The sequence below is a fragment of the Mobula birostris genome, chromosome 7, assembly GCF_030028105.1.
Source record: "Mobula birostris isolate sMobBir1 chromosome 7, sMobBir1.hap1, whole genome shotgun sequence".
In the NCBI taxonomy this organism is placed as follows: domain Eukaryota; kingdom Metazoa; phylum Chordata; class Chondrichthyes; order Myliobatiformes; family Myliobatidae; genus Mobula; species Mobula birostris.
This window is the reverse complement of record NC_092376.1, coordinates 43,879,800-43,900,281: the sequence shown is the minus strand read 5'-3', so window position 1 is coordinate 43,900,281 and position 20,482 is coordinate 43,879,800. Positions and strand designations below refer to the sequence as shown.

The 20,482-nt window shown below is 41.0% G+C and overlaps 1 protein-coding gene across 8 annotated transcripts in view; it reads right to left on the bottom strand.

The window, feature by feature from the left end:
* LOC140200153 (spermatogenesis-associated protein 13-like) overlaps positions 1-20,482 on the bottom strand; it is a 256,449-nt gene that overhangs the window by 32,935 nt on the left and 203,032 nt on the right. For all 8 annotated transcript variants that reach the window (XM_072263027.1, XM_072263028.1, XM_072263025.1 and 5 more), the window contains 3 exons: positions 17,103-17,239; positions 9,933-10,112; positions 6,923-7,114 (listed from right to left, as the gene is read on the bottom strand). In XM_072263027.1, coding sequence (XP_072119128.1) covers positions 6,923-7,114; positions 9,933-10,112; positions 17,103-17,239 — 509 coding nt within the window. The remainder of the gene's footprint in view (positions 1-6,922; positions 7,115-9,932; positions 10,113-17,102; positions 17,240-20,482) is intronic.

Here is a 20,482-nt window from a genome sequence, read left to right as displayed (position 1 = left end):
TCTATAAGATCCTCAGCTGATGATATTAAACATTTAATTTTGTTCACATTTGTTTTATACTTCTTTTGAAGACTTTTGATTCTACTAGCTAAAGCTTTTGAAGTTAAGCTTAATTTCCTTTTTGCCAGCCCCCAACTTCAGGGTTGTCAACATCAGTTCCATGCTTTGATCAACTCATATTATTTTCTCTTTATTGCGTAATTCACAATTACCTCTTTGTTCACTCACAGCACATTTGTAAAATACACTGGTGATATTCCACTCAATAAACGTAGGCAACAAACAAACTGTCAGCGCATCCACAGTGCTTAAAACAGGCTAAACAAGCAGCCTTCAATTCAAATGCTGGCAACCAGGAGAATATTTCAACACTTCAATAAAACAAAGTGATGAGCCCACAGGCAAACACCACACAATCAAGCAACGGTCCTCAGTGGACAGGCAGCACTGACCATTCAAAACTGTGTTCAAACCATAAATACACAGCATGAATCAACAAAAGGTCGCAGATAATCCTACCACAAGCTGCTCCAGTTTCGCTAACAGGTCCAAGGCAATCCTTTGCAGTAGATTAGTGTTTGTTTGGTATAACGATTTTTTTTTGTTGAAAAACTGTAATGGTTACTTTACAAACCAAAACTGCTGAGAGACCGACTGAGGGATTCAACACTGTTCGACATGCTTCCAAATAACTGAGTTCCAAATCGGAAAATAGTACAATCGATACTTTATTACAGAAGCAGCAAAGATGAGCGATCTTATATCGTGATAAAAACACAAACAAAACTAAATTAGGAATAGAGTGGAATAAGAGTAATTAGCGTCCAAATTAGCAGTCGACAAAAAAATATCCCCAGCTCACTCCTTATTAATTAAACTACAATAACTAACTATACTCATTAGCTTTCACCACGCCCCCAACCCACATGATAAATTACTGTAACCCATGATAAATGCATAACACAAAATACAATACGCACCAGCATGAAATAAAACGCATAGATCTTACAGGTATTAAGGAGCCTAATGTGTGCCAGGCAAACATTCCCTACACCATGACACCACCACCACCAGCCTGAACCTCTGAGCCTGTTGTACATCCTACATTACAGATGGATCCATGGAATCACGTTGTTACTGCCAATCTCTGGCCTTACCATAGGCAGCAGACATTGAGATTCATCAAACCAGGTGATGTTTTGGTGCTCACTCTAGCCTCAGTTTCAAGTTCTTAGCTGACAGGAGTGGAACCCAGAGTGGTCTTCTGCTGCTGTGGCCCATCGACACCAAGGTTTGACAGGTTATGCATTCGGTGATGCTCTTCTAAGCACCACTGTTGTAATGTATGGTTATTTGAGTTACTGTTGCCTTCCTGTCAGGTTGAACAAGTTTGGCTGTTCTTTTCTGACCTCTCTCATTAACGTTCTCATCCACACGGCATTCATCAACCATGGGATTGAGTTCAAGCACCAGGAGGTAATGTTACAGCTATACAAGACATTGGTCTGACCCTGCTTGGAGTACCGTGTTTAGTTCTGGTCACCTCACTGCAGGAAGGATGTGGCTACTATAGAGAGAGTGCAGAGGAGATTTACAAAGATGTTGCCTGGAATGGAGAGCATGCCTTACAAGAATAGGTTAAGTGAACTTGGCCTTCTCTCCTTGGAGCGATGGAGGATGAGAGGTGACCTGATGGAAGTGTATAAGATGATGAGAGCATTGATCGTGTCGATAGCCAGAGGCTTTTTCCCAGGGCTGAAATGGTTAGCACGAGGGGGCATAGTTTTAAGATGCTTGGAAATAGGTACTGAGGGGAGTAAAGGGGAAGTTTTTCCACACAGGGAGTGGTGGGTGTGCAGAATGCAGTGCTGGTGGCGGTGGTGGAAGCAAATTCAACAGGGTCTTTTAAGAGCCTCTTGGACAGGTACATAGAGCTTAGAAAAATAGAGGGCTAATTGCTAGGGAAATTCTAGGCAGTTTCTAAAGTAGGTTACATGGTCAGCACAACATTGTGGGCCGAAGGGCCTGGAATATGCTGTAGATTTCTATGGTCTATGTCCTAGAACTTCCACTCACTGAATTTTTTTTTGTTTTTCACACCATTCCCTGCCTGAAAATCACAGGAGATGAGCAGTTTCTGAGATACTCATACCTCCCTGTCTGGGACAAACAATCATTCCATGGTCAGTCACCTAGATCACACTTCTTGCCCATTCTGATGTTTGGTCTGAACAACTGAACCTCTTGACCACATCTGCATGTTTTTTTATGCATTGAGTTGCTGCCATATGATTGGCTAATTAAATATTTGTATTAGCGATCAGGCATACTGTTGTACCTAATAAAGTGGCCACTAAATGTATTTTTGTTTATTTATAAAGACAATTCTTTAAAACTATTGTAATTCACAGACCACAATTTAATTAGGCAGCATTTTTTTATTTAGTTCAACAGAACATTGTGGGTGAGAGGAACCGTTCCTGTGTTGTACTGTTCTACCTATGATCTGGTCCATTACTCAGTAGTTCAGTATTCAGAATCCAGTAATTCCATTACTTAACACTAGCCATAGACCCTATCCAGAAACATGCAAATGTTAAGTCAAGGCGTGAATTATATACACTGATGTATTCCCAAACCTATAGCATGCAGAACTTTGAGTAACGATCCTACAGGACGATGGATCCCCATTACAGCATTGTTTATATCGCATAGAGTGGAAGGAGATAAGGGGAAATGGAAGATCAAATGCAAGGATCATTCACATAGATAAAGGCAATAGTGAAAGATCAATAGAATATTGTCAATCTGAAACATGAATAATTTCTCTGTCCATCTGTGATGCTTTACCTCAAAATCTGAAGTAAATCTGTTATCAAAGTACATACATGTCACAATATATCATCCTGAAATTCATTATCTTGCAGGCATACTCAAAAAAAATCCCATAGAATCAATGAAAGACCACACCAACAGTGAGCAAAAGACAGCAAATTGTACAAATATAAAAATAAATAATAATAATAATAATAATAATGATGATAAATAAATAAATAAAGAAAGAAAGAAAGCAGCAATAAATATGGAGAACATGAGATGAAGAGCCCTTGAATTGAGTCCATTGGCTGTGGGAACAGTTCAGTGTTGCTGCAAGTGAAGTTGAATGAAGTTACCCCACTGGTTTAAGAACCTGATGGTCAAGGAGTAATAACTGTTGCTAAACCTGGTAGTGTGAGTCCTGAGGCTCCCGTGGAGCTTCTCCTGATGACGACAGTGAGAAGAGAGCATGACCTGGATGGTGGGGGTCCCTGACGATAGAACCTGCTTTCCTGAGACAGTGCTCCGTGTGGACGCGCTCAGTTGTGGGGCAGGCTTTACCGTGATGGACTGGGCCATATCCACTAGTTTCTGTAGGTTTTTTTTTTGTTGAAAGGCACTGATGGTTCCATATCAGGCTGTGATGTAGCCAGTCAATATACACTCCACACCTATAGAAGTTTGTGAAAGTTTTGGATGTCATGCCAAATCTGTGAAAATTCCTAACAAAGGTGAGGCTCTGCCATGCTTTATCCATAATGGCACTTACGGGCTGCACTCAGGACAGAACCTCTGAAATACCGAGGAAATTAAAGTTGCTGACCCTCTCTACATCTGATCCCCTGATGAGGACTGGCTCATAGATCTCCAGTTTCCTCCTCCTGAAGTCAATAACAGGTCCTTGGTCTTGCTGACATTAAGTAAGAGGTTGTTGCATTGATACCACTCAGCCAGATTTTCAATCTAATATGCAGATTCATCACCACCTTTGATTTGGCTTACGACAGCAAGAACTTCCAAAATATTCTCTTTTATTTTCGTATTTCTAGTCAGCATACATGAGGTTTAGGAAGCAAGGATCAGATAGGTCTATTGAGGAATATAGGGAAGCAAGGAAGGAGCTTAAGAAGGGGCTGAGGAGAGCAAGAAGGGGGAATGAGAAGGCCTTGGCGAGTAGGGTAAAGGAAAACCCCAAGGCATTCTACAATTACGTGAAGAAAAGAAGGATGACAGGAGTGAAGGTAGGACCAATTAGAGATAAAGGTGGGAAGATGTGCCTGGAGGCTGTGGAAGTGAGCAAGGTCCTCAAAGAATACTTCTCTTCGGTATTCACCAATGAGAGGGAACTTGATGATGGTGAGGACAATATGAGTGAGGTTGATGTTTTGGAGCATGTTGATATTAAGGGAGAGGAGGTGTTGGAGTTGTTAAAATACATTAGGACGGATAAATCCCCGGGGCCTGACGGAATATTCCCCACGCTGTTCCACGAGGCGAGGGAAGAGATTGCTGACCCTCTGGCTAGGATCTTTATGTCCTCATTGTCCACGGGAATGGTACCGGAGGATTGGAGGGAGGCGAATGTTGTCCCCTTGTTCAAAAAAGGTGGTAGGGATAGTCCGGGTAATTATAGACCAGTGAGCCTTACGTCTCTGGTGGGAAAGCTGTTGGAAAAGATTCTTAGAGATAGGATCTACGGGCATTTAGAGTATCATGGTCTGATCAGGGACAGCAGCATGGCTTTGTGAAGGGCAGATCGTGTCTAACAAGCCTGATAGAGTTCTTTGAAGAGGTGACCAGGCATATAGATGAGGGTAGTGCAGTGGATGTGATCTATATGGATTTTAGTAAAGCATCTGACAAGGTTCCACACGGTAGGCTTAGGGAAGTTTGGCCAGGTGGATTCAGAATTGGCTTGCCTGCAGAAGGCAGAGGGTCTTGGTGGAGGGAGTAAATTCAGATTGGAGGATTGTGACTAGTGGTGTCCCACAAGGATCTGTTCTGGGACCTTTACTTTTCGTGATTTTTATTAACGACCTGGATGTGAGGATAGAAGGGTGGGTTGGCAAGTTTGCAGACGACACAAAGGTTGGTGGTGTTGTAGACAGTGTAGAGGATTGTCAAAGATTGCAGAGAGACATCGATAGGATGCAGAAGTGGGCTGAGAAGTGGCAGATGGAGTTCAACCTGGAGAAGTGTGAGGTGGTACACTTTGGAAGGACAAACTCCAAGGCAGAGTACAAAGTAAATGGCAGGATACTTGGTAGTGTGGAGGAGCACAGGGATCTGGGGGTACATGTCCACGGATCCCTGAAAGTTGCCTCACAGGTGGATAGGGTAGTTAAGAAAGCTTATGGGGTGTTAGCTTTCATATGTTGAGGGATACAGTTTAAGAGTCGCGATGTAATGATGCAGCTCTATAAAACTCTGGTCAGGCCACACTTGGAGTACTGTGTCCAGTTCTGGTCGCCTCACTATAGGAAGGATGTGGAAGTATTGGAAAGGGTACAGAGGAGATTTACCAGGATGCTGTCTGGTTTAGAGAGTATGCATTATGATCAGAGATTAAGGAAGCTAGGGCTTTACTCCTTGGAGAGAAGGAGGATGAGAGGAGACATGATAGAGGTGTACAAGATAATAAGAGGAATAGATAGAGTGGATAGCCAGCGCCTCTTCCCCAGGGCACCACTGCTCAATACAAGAGGACATGGCTTTAAGGTAAGGGGTGGGAAGTTCAAGGGGGATATTAGAGGAAGGTTTTTTACTCAGAGAGTGGTTGGTGTGTGGAATGCACTGCCTGAGTCAGTGGTGGAGGCAGATACACTAGTGAAGTTTATGAGACTACTAGACAGGTATATGGAGGGATTTAAGGTGGCGGCTTATATGGGAGGCAGGGTTTGAGGGTCAGCACAACATTGTGGGCCGAAGGGCCTGTACTGTGCTGTACTATTCTATGTTCTGTGTTGTCCATGTACTGTTGTAGCTTTGATATTGATGGTAAGCCTAATGATAGCTGAAGGAAAAATCAAAGGTAATGAAGGTTCTAACATCTACAGTGAAACTTTGAAGGATATGGTTTGGGTACTGATGAAATGGTAAACAATGCCGTCAAAATTGAATATATAATTGGGGAGACCAGACAAAGCAAAAGAAAACACAACATCAAAATATTTAGAAATTATTTCCATGAAGAATGAACAAGTTCGAACTTTGTCTACCTGGGCTATCATGTTTTTGTGGATCTGGAAGCAGAAAAGGCATATGAGGAAGTGGGGGTCTGAAGTTAGAGATCTTGGAAGGAAAATCTCCTAAGGAGATGATGATAATTTGGAAAATGATGGCTTGTTTAATGGTTGGGTTGTGGCCCAGGGCAAGTCAGAGAAAGCTCACACAGTTTCTTCAGACTGATCATTGTTCATCAACCCTTCAGAATCACCCTTAAGTGTATGAATGGTACTTTGTCAAACCACAACAATGATATCTATGTCAAAAACATTAATAAGATTACTAAGATTGAATTTAAAAGGAATGAATGTCACAGATTTGCAGGGAAGTTAGAGCAGGGGTCCCCAACCTTTTTTGCACCATGGACCGGTTTAATATTGACAATATTCTTGGGGACCGGCTGACTGGGGGGGGGGGGGGGGGTTCAAGTTCAACAGTGTGTGACAGGGAATGGGGAAAGGTGCAGCTGACTCATATCGTTTCCTCACGGCCTGGTAGCACATGCTTTGCGGCCCGGTGGTTGGGGACCACTGAGTTAGAGGATTTGAGTAGACAAAATAAAGTTGGTTGACATTATGGCAGCAGATCAAGAAGCTAGATAGGTTACTTTGGGACAAAGATTCTTAAAATGGAAGAACCGGTCCTCTGTACTGGTGGAAAACAAAGGAAAATGCATACATCAAGTGCTACTCTTGAAAATTACTGATAAATTCATTGAAGAGCTGACATTTCCTCAAACACCGTTCTCTGCAACTATAGGTCTTTTGTAAATAAATATGCTTGTCCAAAGGCAAGCCAGACTGCGTTTCAGGGGGAAAAAATACAAAGGTGCCATTGCAGCAAAACTCCTCCCAAATTCAGAATTACATTTTTGTATTACCTCACAGATGTCTTTCAGATGCTTGATATAGACCCGTTCAGTGTTCATTATCTCTTGGATTACATTTGTTCTCATCTGCTCTTGGTTTTCCGCATTCTTGTGAAGGTGATATTTATTGAAGTGGGTATCCAACTGCTCATCTGGAAACTTGCCGGTGTATTCACCTACTGCACCTTCCTGGTTCACCCGTAGCTAATAAAATGTAAAAGTAATTCCAAGTAACCTGCTGTGTCCAGAAAAGCTTTCACATCCATTAAGCCAGATTCTAACTTATATATAACTAATTTCTAACTTGTGCACACATTCATACACACTTATCTTTCTGCGTCACATTGTTTCTCGAGAGCTCATGATGAAAGTCACTTGTATTAAGCCATAAGACATAGTAGCAGAATTAGGCCATTCGCCCCCATCGAGTCTGCTCCATCATTCCATCATGGCTGATTTATTATCCCTTTCAACCCCATTCTCCTCGTAATCTTTGACAACCTTACTAACAAGAACCTATGAATCTCTGCTTTAAATATACCAAACGACTTGGCCTCCACAGGCATCTGTGACAATGAATTCCATAGATTCACCACCCTCTGGCTAAAAAGTTCCTCATCTCTCTTCTAAAAGGACATCCTGTATCCTGAAGCTGTGCTGTCTGGTCCTAGACCTCTCTATGTCTATTCTATCTAGGCCTTTCAATATTCGATAAGTTTCAATGAGATCCCCTCCCCCCCCCCCGTTCTTCTAAACTCCAGCAGGTACAGGCCAAGAGTCATCAAACACTCCGCATAATTAAATACAGTTGTTCTTATTATCTTTAGGCCACCACTCCTGGCAGCATGGCAGATTTTGCACTGCTGGCTCTACCCACCACAGGTGTGCAATCACCATATCTCAAATCATGAGATTACAATAAATATTTTTCCAAAGAGACTTTCTATGATGTGTATCATCATTTAATGGCTGCAGAAAAAAATGCACAAAATAAAATCTCAAGTTCTTTGGTTGCGTTGTAGAATTACTTAATGGTATCTAGTTTAAATCTCAAGAAATAAAAACTAAATTTATTTAACAAACTCCTGATTTTTCAAATAAATACTTGTTTTAAAAATATAAGTACAGCCATGTTTTTACAACTAAATCCAGATTATTTAAGTGTTGACTTCGTACTTGAAATGAAAACAATTCCAAATCAATGTATTGAATCCAATAATCTACTGATAAAATTTGGTTAATTGAAGTAATCTAAAATGCTTCATTGAATACTCTGTTTGAACCTCATTACAATTGTTTTTTTTTAAATATACATGGAAACCAGATTAAAATAATTAGTAAGACTTGATAGAGGTGTGCAAGATGGTAAGTGGCATAGATCAAGTGGGACAGCCAGAGAATTTATCAGGGTGCAAATCATTTAATTTTAAGGTGATTGGATGAAAGTATAGTGGGAATGTCAGAGGCAAGTTTATTTTTCCCACATAGAGAGTGACGAGTGTGTGGAACACACTGCCAGGAGTGGTGGTAGAGGCAGATAAGTTAGGAACACTTAAGAGATTCTTTGTTACGCACATTCTGCAGGTGATGGAAAAAATGGAGGGCTATGTGGGAGAGAAGGGTTACATTGATCTCAGAGCAAGTTATAGGGTCGCCACAACATTGCAGGCCAAAGGCCCTGTACTGTGCTCAAACGTTTGTGCTCTATAGAAGACAGAATTGACAGTATGTACCTTCCTGAAGAACAGATGGAATACAAAACGATTCTTTTCCCACAATAACTAACTTTTGCAACACAATATACATTTTACATTACTTAGAACATTTTAAATAAACTGTTGTGACATTATGAAGGAATACTACCGTGATAAATCAATAGCTAAAAAGAGCAATGTCTATAATTGGAGAATACTCAATTGTTGCTTTTTCTTGTTTGATTTCACAAAATAAATATCTTTAGACAGGTAACAAATTAATCTTACCAAGCTGTTCTTTGAAATGATAAAGTGTTTAACTAGTTTCCATTTGTCATTGTCCATTATGAATAACTGAGATACCTGGCCATAATGTTAGTTCATGTCCAATCTTTTAGGTCCAAATCCAAATCATTTTCATGCTCTAGACCTCACTGTACTGTACTGAACATGGGTACAGTCTTTGTAGTTTACATCTGTCATTTCATTTATTAATACTGAGATACAATACTAGTGAATTCAAATCCTTTGTACTAGTATGGGATACAGTAGTGGTAGAACAATTCTATCCATTTTAACTGTTAACAGGAGAACAAGGTCACAGTCACTGAATGGTGAAATGCCATTTATACAAACACTGCACATGACATTAACTAACCAGCAGCCAATGTTGTAGATTAACTTGATGCAGGGTTGAAGAGGATCTTTTGGCATGAAGCATACCCAAAAGAATCTATAGATAAGAGTTCTGGATCATTGCTTAACACACACAAGATCAAGTCACACCATGGTCATCAAGAACTTGAACTCAAAATTTAAGAAAAATCTAAACCTATTCTTAGCATTGGTAATCATGAAATTACTGAATTGTTATGAAAACTAAAGTCCTTCAGGAAAGAAAATTGGCCAGATTTAACTAGTATGTGCAATATACAAACTCCAAACCCACCAATTTGAGTGACACTTAATTGTCACAGTTCAGAGCAAATAAAGGAGAGACAATAACAATTGATCAGCTATATCCAAATTCAAAATATTAATAAAAAGTAATATTGAGCTTAAAAACATGGCTGCCAGAAGTACTAACAGATATTGGGCATTTGGCTATATTAGATCAGAGTGGCAAAGAAGTAAGTTACTTGCCAAATGTAGTCATCGATGTGTACATATTGCAGAGGAACTACAAAACTGAGGAATGAGAGGGAAAAAATTAGGGGAAGTATACCATCAAATTAAAAGTAAGGTTTAGCAAACATATTAACTCATCTACACTCATGGAGAAGACAACCTATGATCACATTTCTCAAATTTCATACTGCAAAACATACTCGAACAAAGCTGGCAGGAAACCAAGCTTCTTTGTCATCAATCAATCCCCACCACCATTCCTTGTTGGAGGCATCAAGTACTCGGATGACTTCTCCGGCTTTGAATCCAAGCTCCTGATCATCCATGGTAACATGATCCCATAGTGCCTCTGCATATACAATGTGGCCGTCGCTTATTAGCTATAGAAAAAAAAAACAAACTTCAGTTTCAACATCTTTGATGGATAAATGTAAAATGTCAAACAGAATTAATTAGAAACCAATAATTATTAATGGGGAGGGGAGATCCTGAATTACTTGGACCCAGTGATTATGACTAACAGAAAAACAGTTTAGGTTCATTTGCTGATTTGTGTTGCGGTTTAATTTCAGTTGGGCTAGCGAATGGTTTTGATTTGGGTTAATGAGGGAGCAAATGTCTATCTACGATTGACTTCATAGAAAAGCTTACTGATATTCACTATAAAAACTCTTATGAAGTTCAAAGTACATTTATTATTAAGGTATGTATACTGCACACAACCTTGAGATTTGTCTTGTAGTCAGCTGCAAAACGAAGAAACACAATAGAACACCATTTTTAAAAACTCAAGCAAAGACCATCAAAAAACCGATGTGTGTGTAGAAAAAAAGAACGATTTCTGTGAACTATAAAAAAGTAAACAAATAACATACAGAATATTAACTGCAGAGACCCTGAAAGTGAGTTCACAGCTCAATGCTGAGGCGAGTGAAGCCGGTCCAGAAGCTTGATGGTTGCAGGCCACAGTCACGGAGCCAGTTTAGGATTCAGGTGACTGCTGATGGTTGCAGGCCACAGTCACGGAGCCACTTTAGGATTCAGGTGACTGCTGATGGTTGCAGGCCACAGTCACGGAGCCACTTTAGGACTCAGGTGACTGCTGATGGTTGCAGGCCACAGTCACGGAGCCACTTTAGGACTCAGGTGACTGCTGATGGTTGCAGGCCACAGTCACGGAGCCACTTTAGGACTCAGGTGACTGCTGATGGTTGCAGGCCACAGTCACGGAGCCACTTTAGGACTCAGGTGACTGCTGATGGTTGCAGGCCACAGTCACGGAGCCACTTTAGGACTCAGGTGACTGCTGATGGTTGCAGGCCACAGTCACGGAGCCACTTTAGGACTCAGGTGACTGCTGATGGTTGCAGGCCACAGTCACGGAGCCACTTTAGGACTCAGGTGACTGCTGATGGTTGCAGGCCACAGTCACGGAGCCACTTTAGGACTCAGGTGACTGCTGATGGTTGCAGGCCACAGCTGCAGAGTCAGCTCAGCGCTGAAGTGCCTTCATCAAATCACATAAATAGTAAAATAAAAGCAAACAAAATCACACGGAACATGAACTGCAGAGTACCGAGAAGCGAATCCACAGCTATGGAGCCTGTTCAGTGCTGAGGCAAGTGAAGCCTGTGCAGGAGCCCAATGGCTGTAGGGCAACAACTCCTCCCCAACCTGGCAGCGTGGCAGGTGGGAGCCAAGTCTTCTGCATCTCCCACCCAGCAGTAGCAGTGAGAAGAAAGGGAGACCATCCAAACACAGGCACACGGCGCTGAACATCCGTTTGGTTTCTGCTCTCACCCTCGAAGATTTTAATCTTGCTCGACCCTTTAATCAGCATGGAGTAATGGAGACGATCACAGGTTCACGCTCTACTATTAGGTTACTAAGCAGCATCCACCCCCAGCGATGGCCCCATACGTGTACTCCCGTGTTCAGTTCGCTGAATCCCCGAGGAGATCACAAAAGTGCCAGATCATTTAGTCAGCCATAAAAGTACATCAAAAATACAAGCTTCAGATATCGCATGACCTACCAATTCCAAAATGATTACAACTCTCACACTTCCCTTGGAAATGATAAACTAAAACAAAGTAAACGCCCTCCAAAGGACAGAGTGATGTGGAAGAACTCAGCTGAACCTAAAGAGAAAACATAAAAATACTTCCCAACCTTAGTCATACAGAGAACGAGCCTAGGGAATTAATAATGATAAACAAGGAAATGGCAGATGACTTACAATTGTCTTCAGCTTACGAGTGTTTCCCTTTGGTCCCCTCATCCAAGTCACTTGCATCAATTTGCCAAAAGAAACTGGGGCTCCAACACCAATCCCCGTGGCACACAACCTCTTAAATCCTGAACTCCTTAAATTTTCAATCATAAGCTGCCTGCTGGAAATGTGTGTAGAACCTATCCTGGCTATTTTCCCTCAACTTTCACTAAAAAAGATAGTAGGAACATCCCAAAAATATACCCAGGGTAATGAAATTGATGGAAGAAATATCAGGAAAATTTCAATCACCATAAACTTAGGACAAAGTAAATTGCTGGAGCTCCATGTCCCTGGGTACTGACAGACATTATTCTAAGTTCTTAAAAGCAGCAGCTAGTGAGATGTTTGAATTTTTAAAAACTCTTGAATTTCACAGAATGTTCTATTTGATTGGAAAGTAGCAAACACAAGTTCCATTAGTCAGGGAGTGAGATAGAAATCAGAATCTAGGCCAATTAGCTTCATATTGGTCACAGGGATGTGGCAGAAGCTATTACTGAGGACGTCATAACTATCATAATAATGATAGTTTTCAATGAGGTCACCCCTTATTCTTCTGAATTTCAGTGAATACAGGCACAGAGCCATCAAATGTTTCTCATATGACAAGCCTTTCAATCCTACAGTCATTTTTGTCAACCTCCTTTGAACCCTCTCCAATGTCTACACACCCTTTCTTAGATAAGGAGCCCAAAACTGTTCACAATACTCCAAGTGCGGCCTCACCAGTGCTTTATAAAGTCTCAACATTACATCCTTGCTTTTATATTCTAGTCCTCTCAAAATGAATGCTAACATTGCATTTGCCTTCCTTACCACCGACTTAACCTGCAAATTAACCTTTAGGGAATCCTGCACAAAGACACCCAAGTTTCTTTGCACTCCTGATTTTTCAATTTTCTCTCCATTTAGAAAATAGTCTACATTTTATGTCATCTAACAAAGTGCATGACCATAAACTTCCAGAAACTGGATTCTATCTGCCTCCTTTGCCCATTCTCTTAATCCGTCTTAAGTCCTTCTGTAGCACCTCTACTTCCTCAAAAATCCCTGCCTCTCCACCCATCTTCATATCGTCTACAAATTTGGCCACAAAGCCATAATTTCTTTCTTCCATCATTAACATTAACATAAAAAGAAGCTGTCCCAACACAGACTCCTGTGGAACACCACTAGTTACCAGCAGCCAACCAGAAAAGGCTCCCTTTATTCTCACTCTTTGCTTCCTGCCCATCAGCCACTGCTTTATCCATGCTAGTATCTTTCCTGTAATATAGTAGACCTTTAACTTGTTAAGTAGCCTTGTCAAGGAACTTCCGAAAATCCACAACATCCACTGATCATCTATCCTGTTTGTTATTTCCTTGAAGAATTCCAACAAATTTGTTAAGCAAGACTTTCTCTTAAGGAAAACATGCTGACTACGGTCTACTTTATCATGTGCATCCAAGTACCCCAAACCATATCCTTAACAATTGACTCCAACGTCTTTCCAACCACTGAGATCAGACTAATTGGCCTATAATTTCCTTTCTTCTGCCTCTCTCTCTTCTTGAGGAGTGGAATGACATTCACAATTTTCCAGTCTTCCGAAATCATGCCAGATCAATTGATTCTTGAAAGATCATTACTAATGCCTCTATAATCTCTTCAGCTACCTTTTTCAGAACCGTGGGGTATATACCGTCTGATCCAGATGACTTATCTACCTTTAGACCACATGATATAGGAGCAGAAGTAGGCTATTCGGCCCATCGAGTCTGCTCCGTCATTCAATCATGGGCTGATCAAATTCTTCCAGTCATCCCCACTCCCCTGCCTTCACCCCATACCCTTTGATGACCTGGCTAATCAAGAACCTACCTATCTCTGCCTTAAATGCACCCAATGACTTGGCATAAACAGCCACTTGTGGTAACAAATTCCACAGATTTACCACCCTCTGACTAAAATAATTTCTCCGCATCTTAGTTCTAAATGGATGTCCTTCAATCCTGAAGTCATGCCCTCTTGTTTTAGAATCCCCTACCATGGGAAATAACTTTGCCATATCTAATCTGTTCAAGCCTTTTAACTTTCGGAATGTTTCCATGAGATACCCCCTCATTCTCCTGAACTCCAGGGAATACAGCCCAAGATCTGCCAGGCGTTCCTCATATGGTAACCCTTTCATTCCTGAAATCATTCTTGGAATCATTCTTCGAATCCTCTCCAATGTCAGTATAACCTTTCTAAAATAAGGAGCCAAAACTGCACACAACACTCCAAGTGTGGTCTCCAAGTGCCTTATAAAGCCTCAACATCGCATTCCTGCTCTTATATTCTATAACCTCTAGAAATGAATGCCAACATTGCATTCGCCTTCTTCACAACCAACTCATCCTGGAGGTTAACCTTTAGGGTATCTTGCACAAGGACTCCCAAGTCCCTTTGCATCTTTGCATTTTGAATTCTCTCCCCATCTAAATAATAATCTGCCTGTTTATTTCTTCCACCAAAGTGCATGACCATACACTTTCCAACATTGTATTTCATTTGCCACTTCTTTGCCCATTGCCCTAAACTATCTAAGTCTCTCTGCAGGCTCTCTGTTTCCTCAACATTATCCGCTCCTCCACCTATCTTTGTATAATCGGCAAATTTATCCACAAATCCATTAATACTGTAGTCCACATCATTGATATACATTGTAAAAAGCAATGTTCCCAACAATGACCCCTGTGGAACTCCACTGGTAACCAACAGCCAGCCAGAATAGGATCCCTTTATCCCCAATCTCTGTTTTCTGCCGACCAGCCAATGCTCCACCCATGCTAGTAACTTCCCTGTAATTCCATGAGCTTTTACCTTGCTAAGCAGTCTCATGTGTGGCACCTTGTCAAAGGCCTTCTGAAAATCCAAGTACACCACGCCTACTGCATCTCCTTTGTCTACCCTGCTTGTAATTTCCTCAAAGAATTGCAGTAGGTTTGTCAGGCAGGATTTTCATTGTTAACGCCGCCGCAATCTCTCCAGCTACTTCCTTCAGAACCCGAGGGTGCATTCCATTAGGTCCTTGAGATTTTTCCACCCTCAGACCATTAAGCTTCCTGAGCACCTTCTCAATAGTAGTTTTTACTGCACAAACTTCACTTCCCTGACACTCTTGAATATCCAATATACTGTAGATGTCTTCCATTGTGAAGACTGATGCAAAATACGCATTCAGTTCCTCTGCCATCTCTGCATCTTTCATTACAATATCTCTAGTGTCATTTTGTATTGGTCCTATATCTACCCTTGACTCTCTCTTACCCTTTATATACTTAAAAAAGCTTTTAGTATCTTCTTTGCTATTAGTTGCTAGCTTCCTTTCATAATTCATCTTTTCTCTCCTAATGACCTTCTTAGTTTCCTTCTGCAAGTTTTTGAAAAGCTTCCCAATCCTCTATCTTCCCACTAGCTCTGGCTTCCTTGTATGCCCTCTCTTTTGCTATTACTTTGGCTCTGATTTCACTTGTCAGCCACGGTAGCGTCCTTCTTCCCTTTGAAAATTTCTTCCTATTTGGAATATATCTGTCTTTCACTTCCCTAATTTTTCACAGAAATTCCAGCCATTGCTGCTCTGCTGTCCTTCCTGCAAATGTCCCTTTCCAGTCAACTTTGGCCAGTTCCCCTCTCATGCCATTGTAATTTCCTTTATTCCACTGAAATACCGACATATTGGATTTTATTTTTTCCCTCTCAAATTTCAAAGTGAACTTGATCATATTGTGATCACTGTTCCCTAAGGGTTCCTTAACCTTAATCTCTCTTATCACCTCTGGATCATTGCACAACACCCAATCCAGCACAGCTGATCCCCTAATGGGCTCAACAACAAGCTGTTCTAAAAAGCCATCCCTTAGACATTCTACAAATTCGCTGTCTTGAGGTCCAGTACTGACCTGGCTTTCCCAATCCACTTTCATGTTAAAATCCCCAACGATTATCATGACGTTGCCTTTCTGACATGCCTTTTCTATCTCCTGCTGTAATTTGTAATCCATATCCCGGCTGCTGTTTGGAGGCCTGTATACAACTGGCATTAGGGTCCTTTTACCGTTGCCGTTTCTTAACTCAACCCAAAAAGACTCTACACCTTCCAATCCTATATCATCCCTTTCTAATGATTTAATATTATTTCTTATACACAGAGCCATGCCGCCCCCTCTGCCTACTGACCTATCTTTCCAATACACCGTATATCCTTGTACATTCAGCTCCCAATGGCAGCCATCCTTTAACCAAGTTTCAGAGATGGCCACAATATCATATTTGTCAAGCTGTAGCTGAATTTCAAGATCGTCCTTTTTATTCCTTATGCTGTGTGCATTCAAATGCAGTTTCAGTTTCCCAAGAACCTTCTCTCAAGTAATGGCAACTTAAACACACTTCTGCCCCCTGACACTCTCAAACTTCCAGAATGCTGCTATGTCTTCCACAGGAACGGATTAATACACAGGAAGCAGTTTAGAGACATTTTACTCAATAAGTATTGGAGTGGATGGGTTGTCTTAAGAGGAAAGTTTAGACAAGCTAGACTTTTATCTACTGGAGTTTTGAAAAATGACGCGATAATTGAAATATGCTAGATCATGTGGAGTCTTGATAAGAAGAAGATGTTTCTTTTTATGGTTGAATCCTGAACTGTGGATTACAGTTTAAAAATAATGATTCATCCTGAATCTGCTTCACTCCTTATTAATCAAGTGATGCCAATGGCAGTGATGTGATACTCTGTCTCGATTTGAACATTGGTATGAAATGTGTGCTAATGTGATTACAATATATTTTAAAGAAACTCAGTTTATTTAATTATCTTTATAAACAATCTAGAGATGAGCTTGAAGTGCATTTAAAGGAACTAATTCATTTATAAAGGCATAACTGTACATGCTGGAAATCTGAAATAAAAAAGAATGTACTGGAATTACTTAACATCAGGCAGCATCTGGAGAGGGAGAAACAGTTAACATTTAGATAAATGGCACTTCATCAAAACCAATTCACTTAACTTTAATTTTCGTTTAGATCCTTGAAGTAAAATATATGTTATCTGATAATAATACTTCACCTCATTTACAGCAAGCTGTTCTTCACCAGGCTGAAGGTACCTGGGGTTTGTGTGGCTTATTTCTGCAAATGCTAAATCCTCCTCACTGCCATTGTCATCAACCAGTGCAGAAGACTCTGTACCTCCATCTGCACAAACTGAGAGGAAAAAACAAATGGTTTAACAACCTTATATCTGAAACTTTTAATAAGTTTATGCTGCATTTTAATAATCAACTGCATTCCATGCAAAAGCATTGAAACTACGGTTAATTTAAATCTAGAACGAATTATTCTGACAACAGCAATCAAAACATTTGAGGATGATGTCATACACAGATAAAATTACACTTCCTGAACTACTTAGCCTCATCCATACACCACAGCAAAATGAAGAGCCTAAAGAAATAGTTATCTTCAGCACTTGTGCAAATTTCAATATCAGCCATCAAAAGCTACAAATACTTGTACTGGCAGGAAAAAAAATCCAAAAAGTACAGATTGTGTATACGTCACAGCAATTACAATTAACGGAATTCCGATGCATTGTGTTTGCATTATTTTGTTAACTTACAGCAAAAGCTATTCCACATAAAATTTCATGGCTGTAAGGTAGCTTGATTTGCCCCGTGAAAGCCACTAAATAAAGCCAAATTATTTTTCTTTTAATATAGCCTAACATAACATGTAATGTCACCATATCGAATTTCAGAGTTCCTTAGTAAAATTGGGAAACACAGCAAATTTTCCTGATTGCATCATCACAATATAATTCAATTAATCTGAAAACATTATGGATTTATTATTTGTTTCTCTGATTCACTGAAAAAGTGCTTGCTACCATCAGATTTCCAAAATTTGCAGTATTATATAAACTGGAAAGTTTTGTCAGTGTGGAAAATACCATATGGGATATCCCTTGATAATTTTATCATTTTGCATTTGCGCGCCACAATTGCTGAGCGGACATTAGATTGACTAGAGCAGGTGCTTCCATATACCAATACCTTTAAGCAAGGAGTTCATGGACCCCAGGTTGGGAACCCCTAGTCTAGAGGGAGAGAGAGTTTAAAAGAAGTGAGTGAGGGCAATCAGAACATTTTGCTCACCACAGCTCCTGAGGAGACACTGGACTGTGTAGAGGGATAGAGAATTTTAAAGAAGTGAGTGGGAGCAGTTGATGAATTTGACAATTGCCCTTGCTCACATCCTTTAAACTCTTTCTTTTTCTCTCTCTACATAATCCAATGTCTCCTTGGGGGCAGTGGCATGCCAAAGTCTGTGCACCACAGCTCCCGAAAAAACACTGGATTGTGTAGAGGGAGAGAGGGTTTAAAAGAAGCAAGCGGGATCAGTCAGTACATTTTGCATGCTGCAGTTCCCAAAAGACATTGAATTGTGCACATTTACGCACCTGGAAAGAGCCAATATAAAGAAGTTACGTTTTAGCAGAACAACTGTTGCGTGAGTGGGCCAGTGTGAGGGTGGGAGTTGAGGCTACGGCTCATTGAAACTTCAGCAAGGAGAGGCATAGCCATAGGTAGATTTTTTTCCTTTTGTTGTTTATTTTTACTTTCTTTTTTATTGCACATTGAGTGCAGTGGCAGGATAGGAGAATGCTCCCGTTGTGGGATGTAGGAAGGTAGGGAGGCCTCCAGTGTTCCTGACAAGTACACCAGCAAGAAGTGCATCCAGCTGCAGCTTCTAACAGACTGTTAAGGAGTTGTAGTTGGAGCTCGAATTGGATGAACTCCTTATCGGGAGGCTGAGAGGATGATAAACAAAGTTATACCCAAGGTGCAGGTTACAGATAACTGGGTAACCATCAGGAGGAGGAAAGGGGACAGGCAGCCAGTGCAGAGCAGAGTACCCCTGTGGCCATACCCCTCAATAACAGGTATATCATTTTGGATACTGTTGTGGGGATGTCCTAAGCAGAGGAAAACCATGGTGGTGAGGTCTCTCGCACTGTGGCTCAGAAGGGAAGTTGGGGAGAAGAGGCATGCTGTAGTGATCGGTTAGGGGAACAGAAAGGAGGTTCTGTAGACAAAAACGTGATTCCTGGTTGGTATGTTGCCTACTGGATGGCAGGGTCAGGGTCAGATCAAGTTCACAGCATTCTCAACGGGGAGGATGAACAGTCAGAAGCCATGTTCCACATCGGTACCAATGACATGGGCAGGAAGGGTGATGAGGTCCTGCAAATGGAGTTCCGGGAATTGGCTTTTAAATTAAGAGAAGGACCTCCAGGGTTGCAATCTCAGGATTGCTACCTGTGCCATGTGCTAGTAAAGCCAGAAATAGGAAGATCATACATGTGGTTAAGAAGATGGTGAAGGAGGAAGGGCTTCAGATTTTTGGGTCATTGGGCTCTCTTCCAGGGAAGGTGGGGCCTGTACAGAAGGGATGGCTTTTACCTATACCTGAACTGGATGGGGATTAATATCCTAGCAAGAAGGTTTGCTACTGCTACAATGAGATTTTCAACTAGAGTTGGGAACCAGAGCACCAGAACAGATAGTGGAGTAGTTGTGGAGAAAGATCCACAAATCAGGAATCAAAAAGTTGAGCATTGTGGGACTAATGCTCTGAATGGCGTATATTTCAATGAGAGGAGTATTGTAGGAAATGTGGATGGGTTTATGACATGGATTAGCACACGGAATTATAACACTACAACCATTAGTGAAACTTGGTTGCAGGAGGGACAGGACTGGCAGTTTATTGTTCTGGTGTTCCAATGTTTTAGACTTGATAGAGCAGGAGAGATTAAAGGGACAGGGGTAGCATTACTAGTCAGGGAAAATGTCACAGTAGTACTCAGTCATGATAGACTGGAGAACTCAACCAGTGAGGCTTCATGGGTAAAACTGAAGAAGAAGAAAGGCGTGACCACGTTAATGGGATTATATTATAGACCACTCAAAAGTACACAGGATTTAGAGGAGCAAATTTGTAAAGAGATCGCAGACTGTTGCAAGAAACATAAGGTTGTGATGGTAGGTAATTTTAACTTTCCACACATTGAATAGGAATCCCATACTGTAAAAGGGCTGGATGAGAAAGAGTTTGTCAAATGTGCTCAGGAAAGTTTCTTTAATCCATACACAGAAGTCTCAACTAGAGACAGTGTGATACTAGATTTCCTATTAGGGACTGAAACAGGTCAGTCAGGTGACTGCAGTTTGTATAGGGGAACATCTTGAACCTAGTGATCACAATGCATTAGTCTTAAGATAATTATGGAGAAGGATAGGTCCGGTCTTCGGATTGAGATTCTAAATGGGAGAAAGGCCAATTCTGATGGTATTAGAAAAGATCTGACAAGAGTGGATTGGCACAGTTTGTTTTCTGGCAATGGTGTATTTGGTATATGGGAGTCCTTCAAAAGTGAAATTTTGA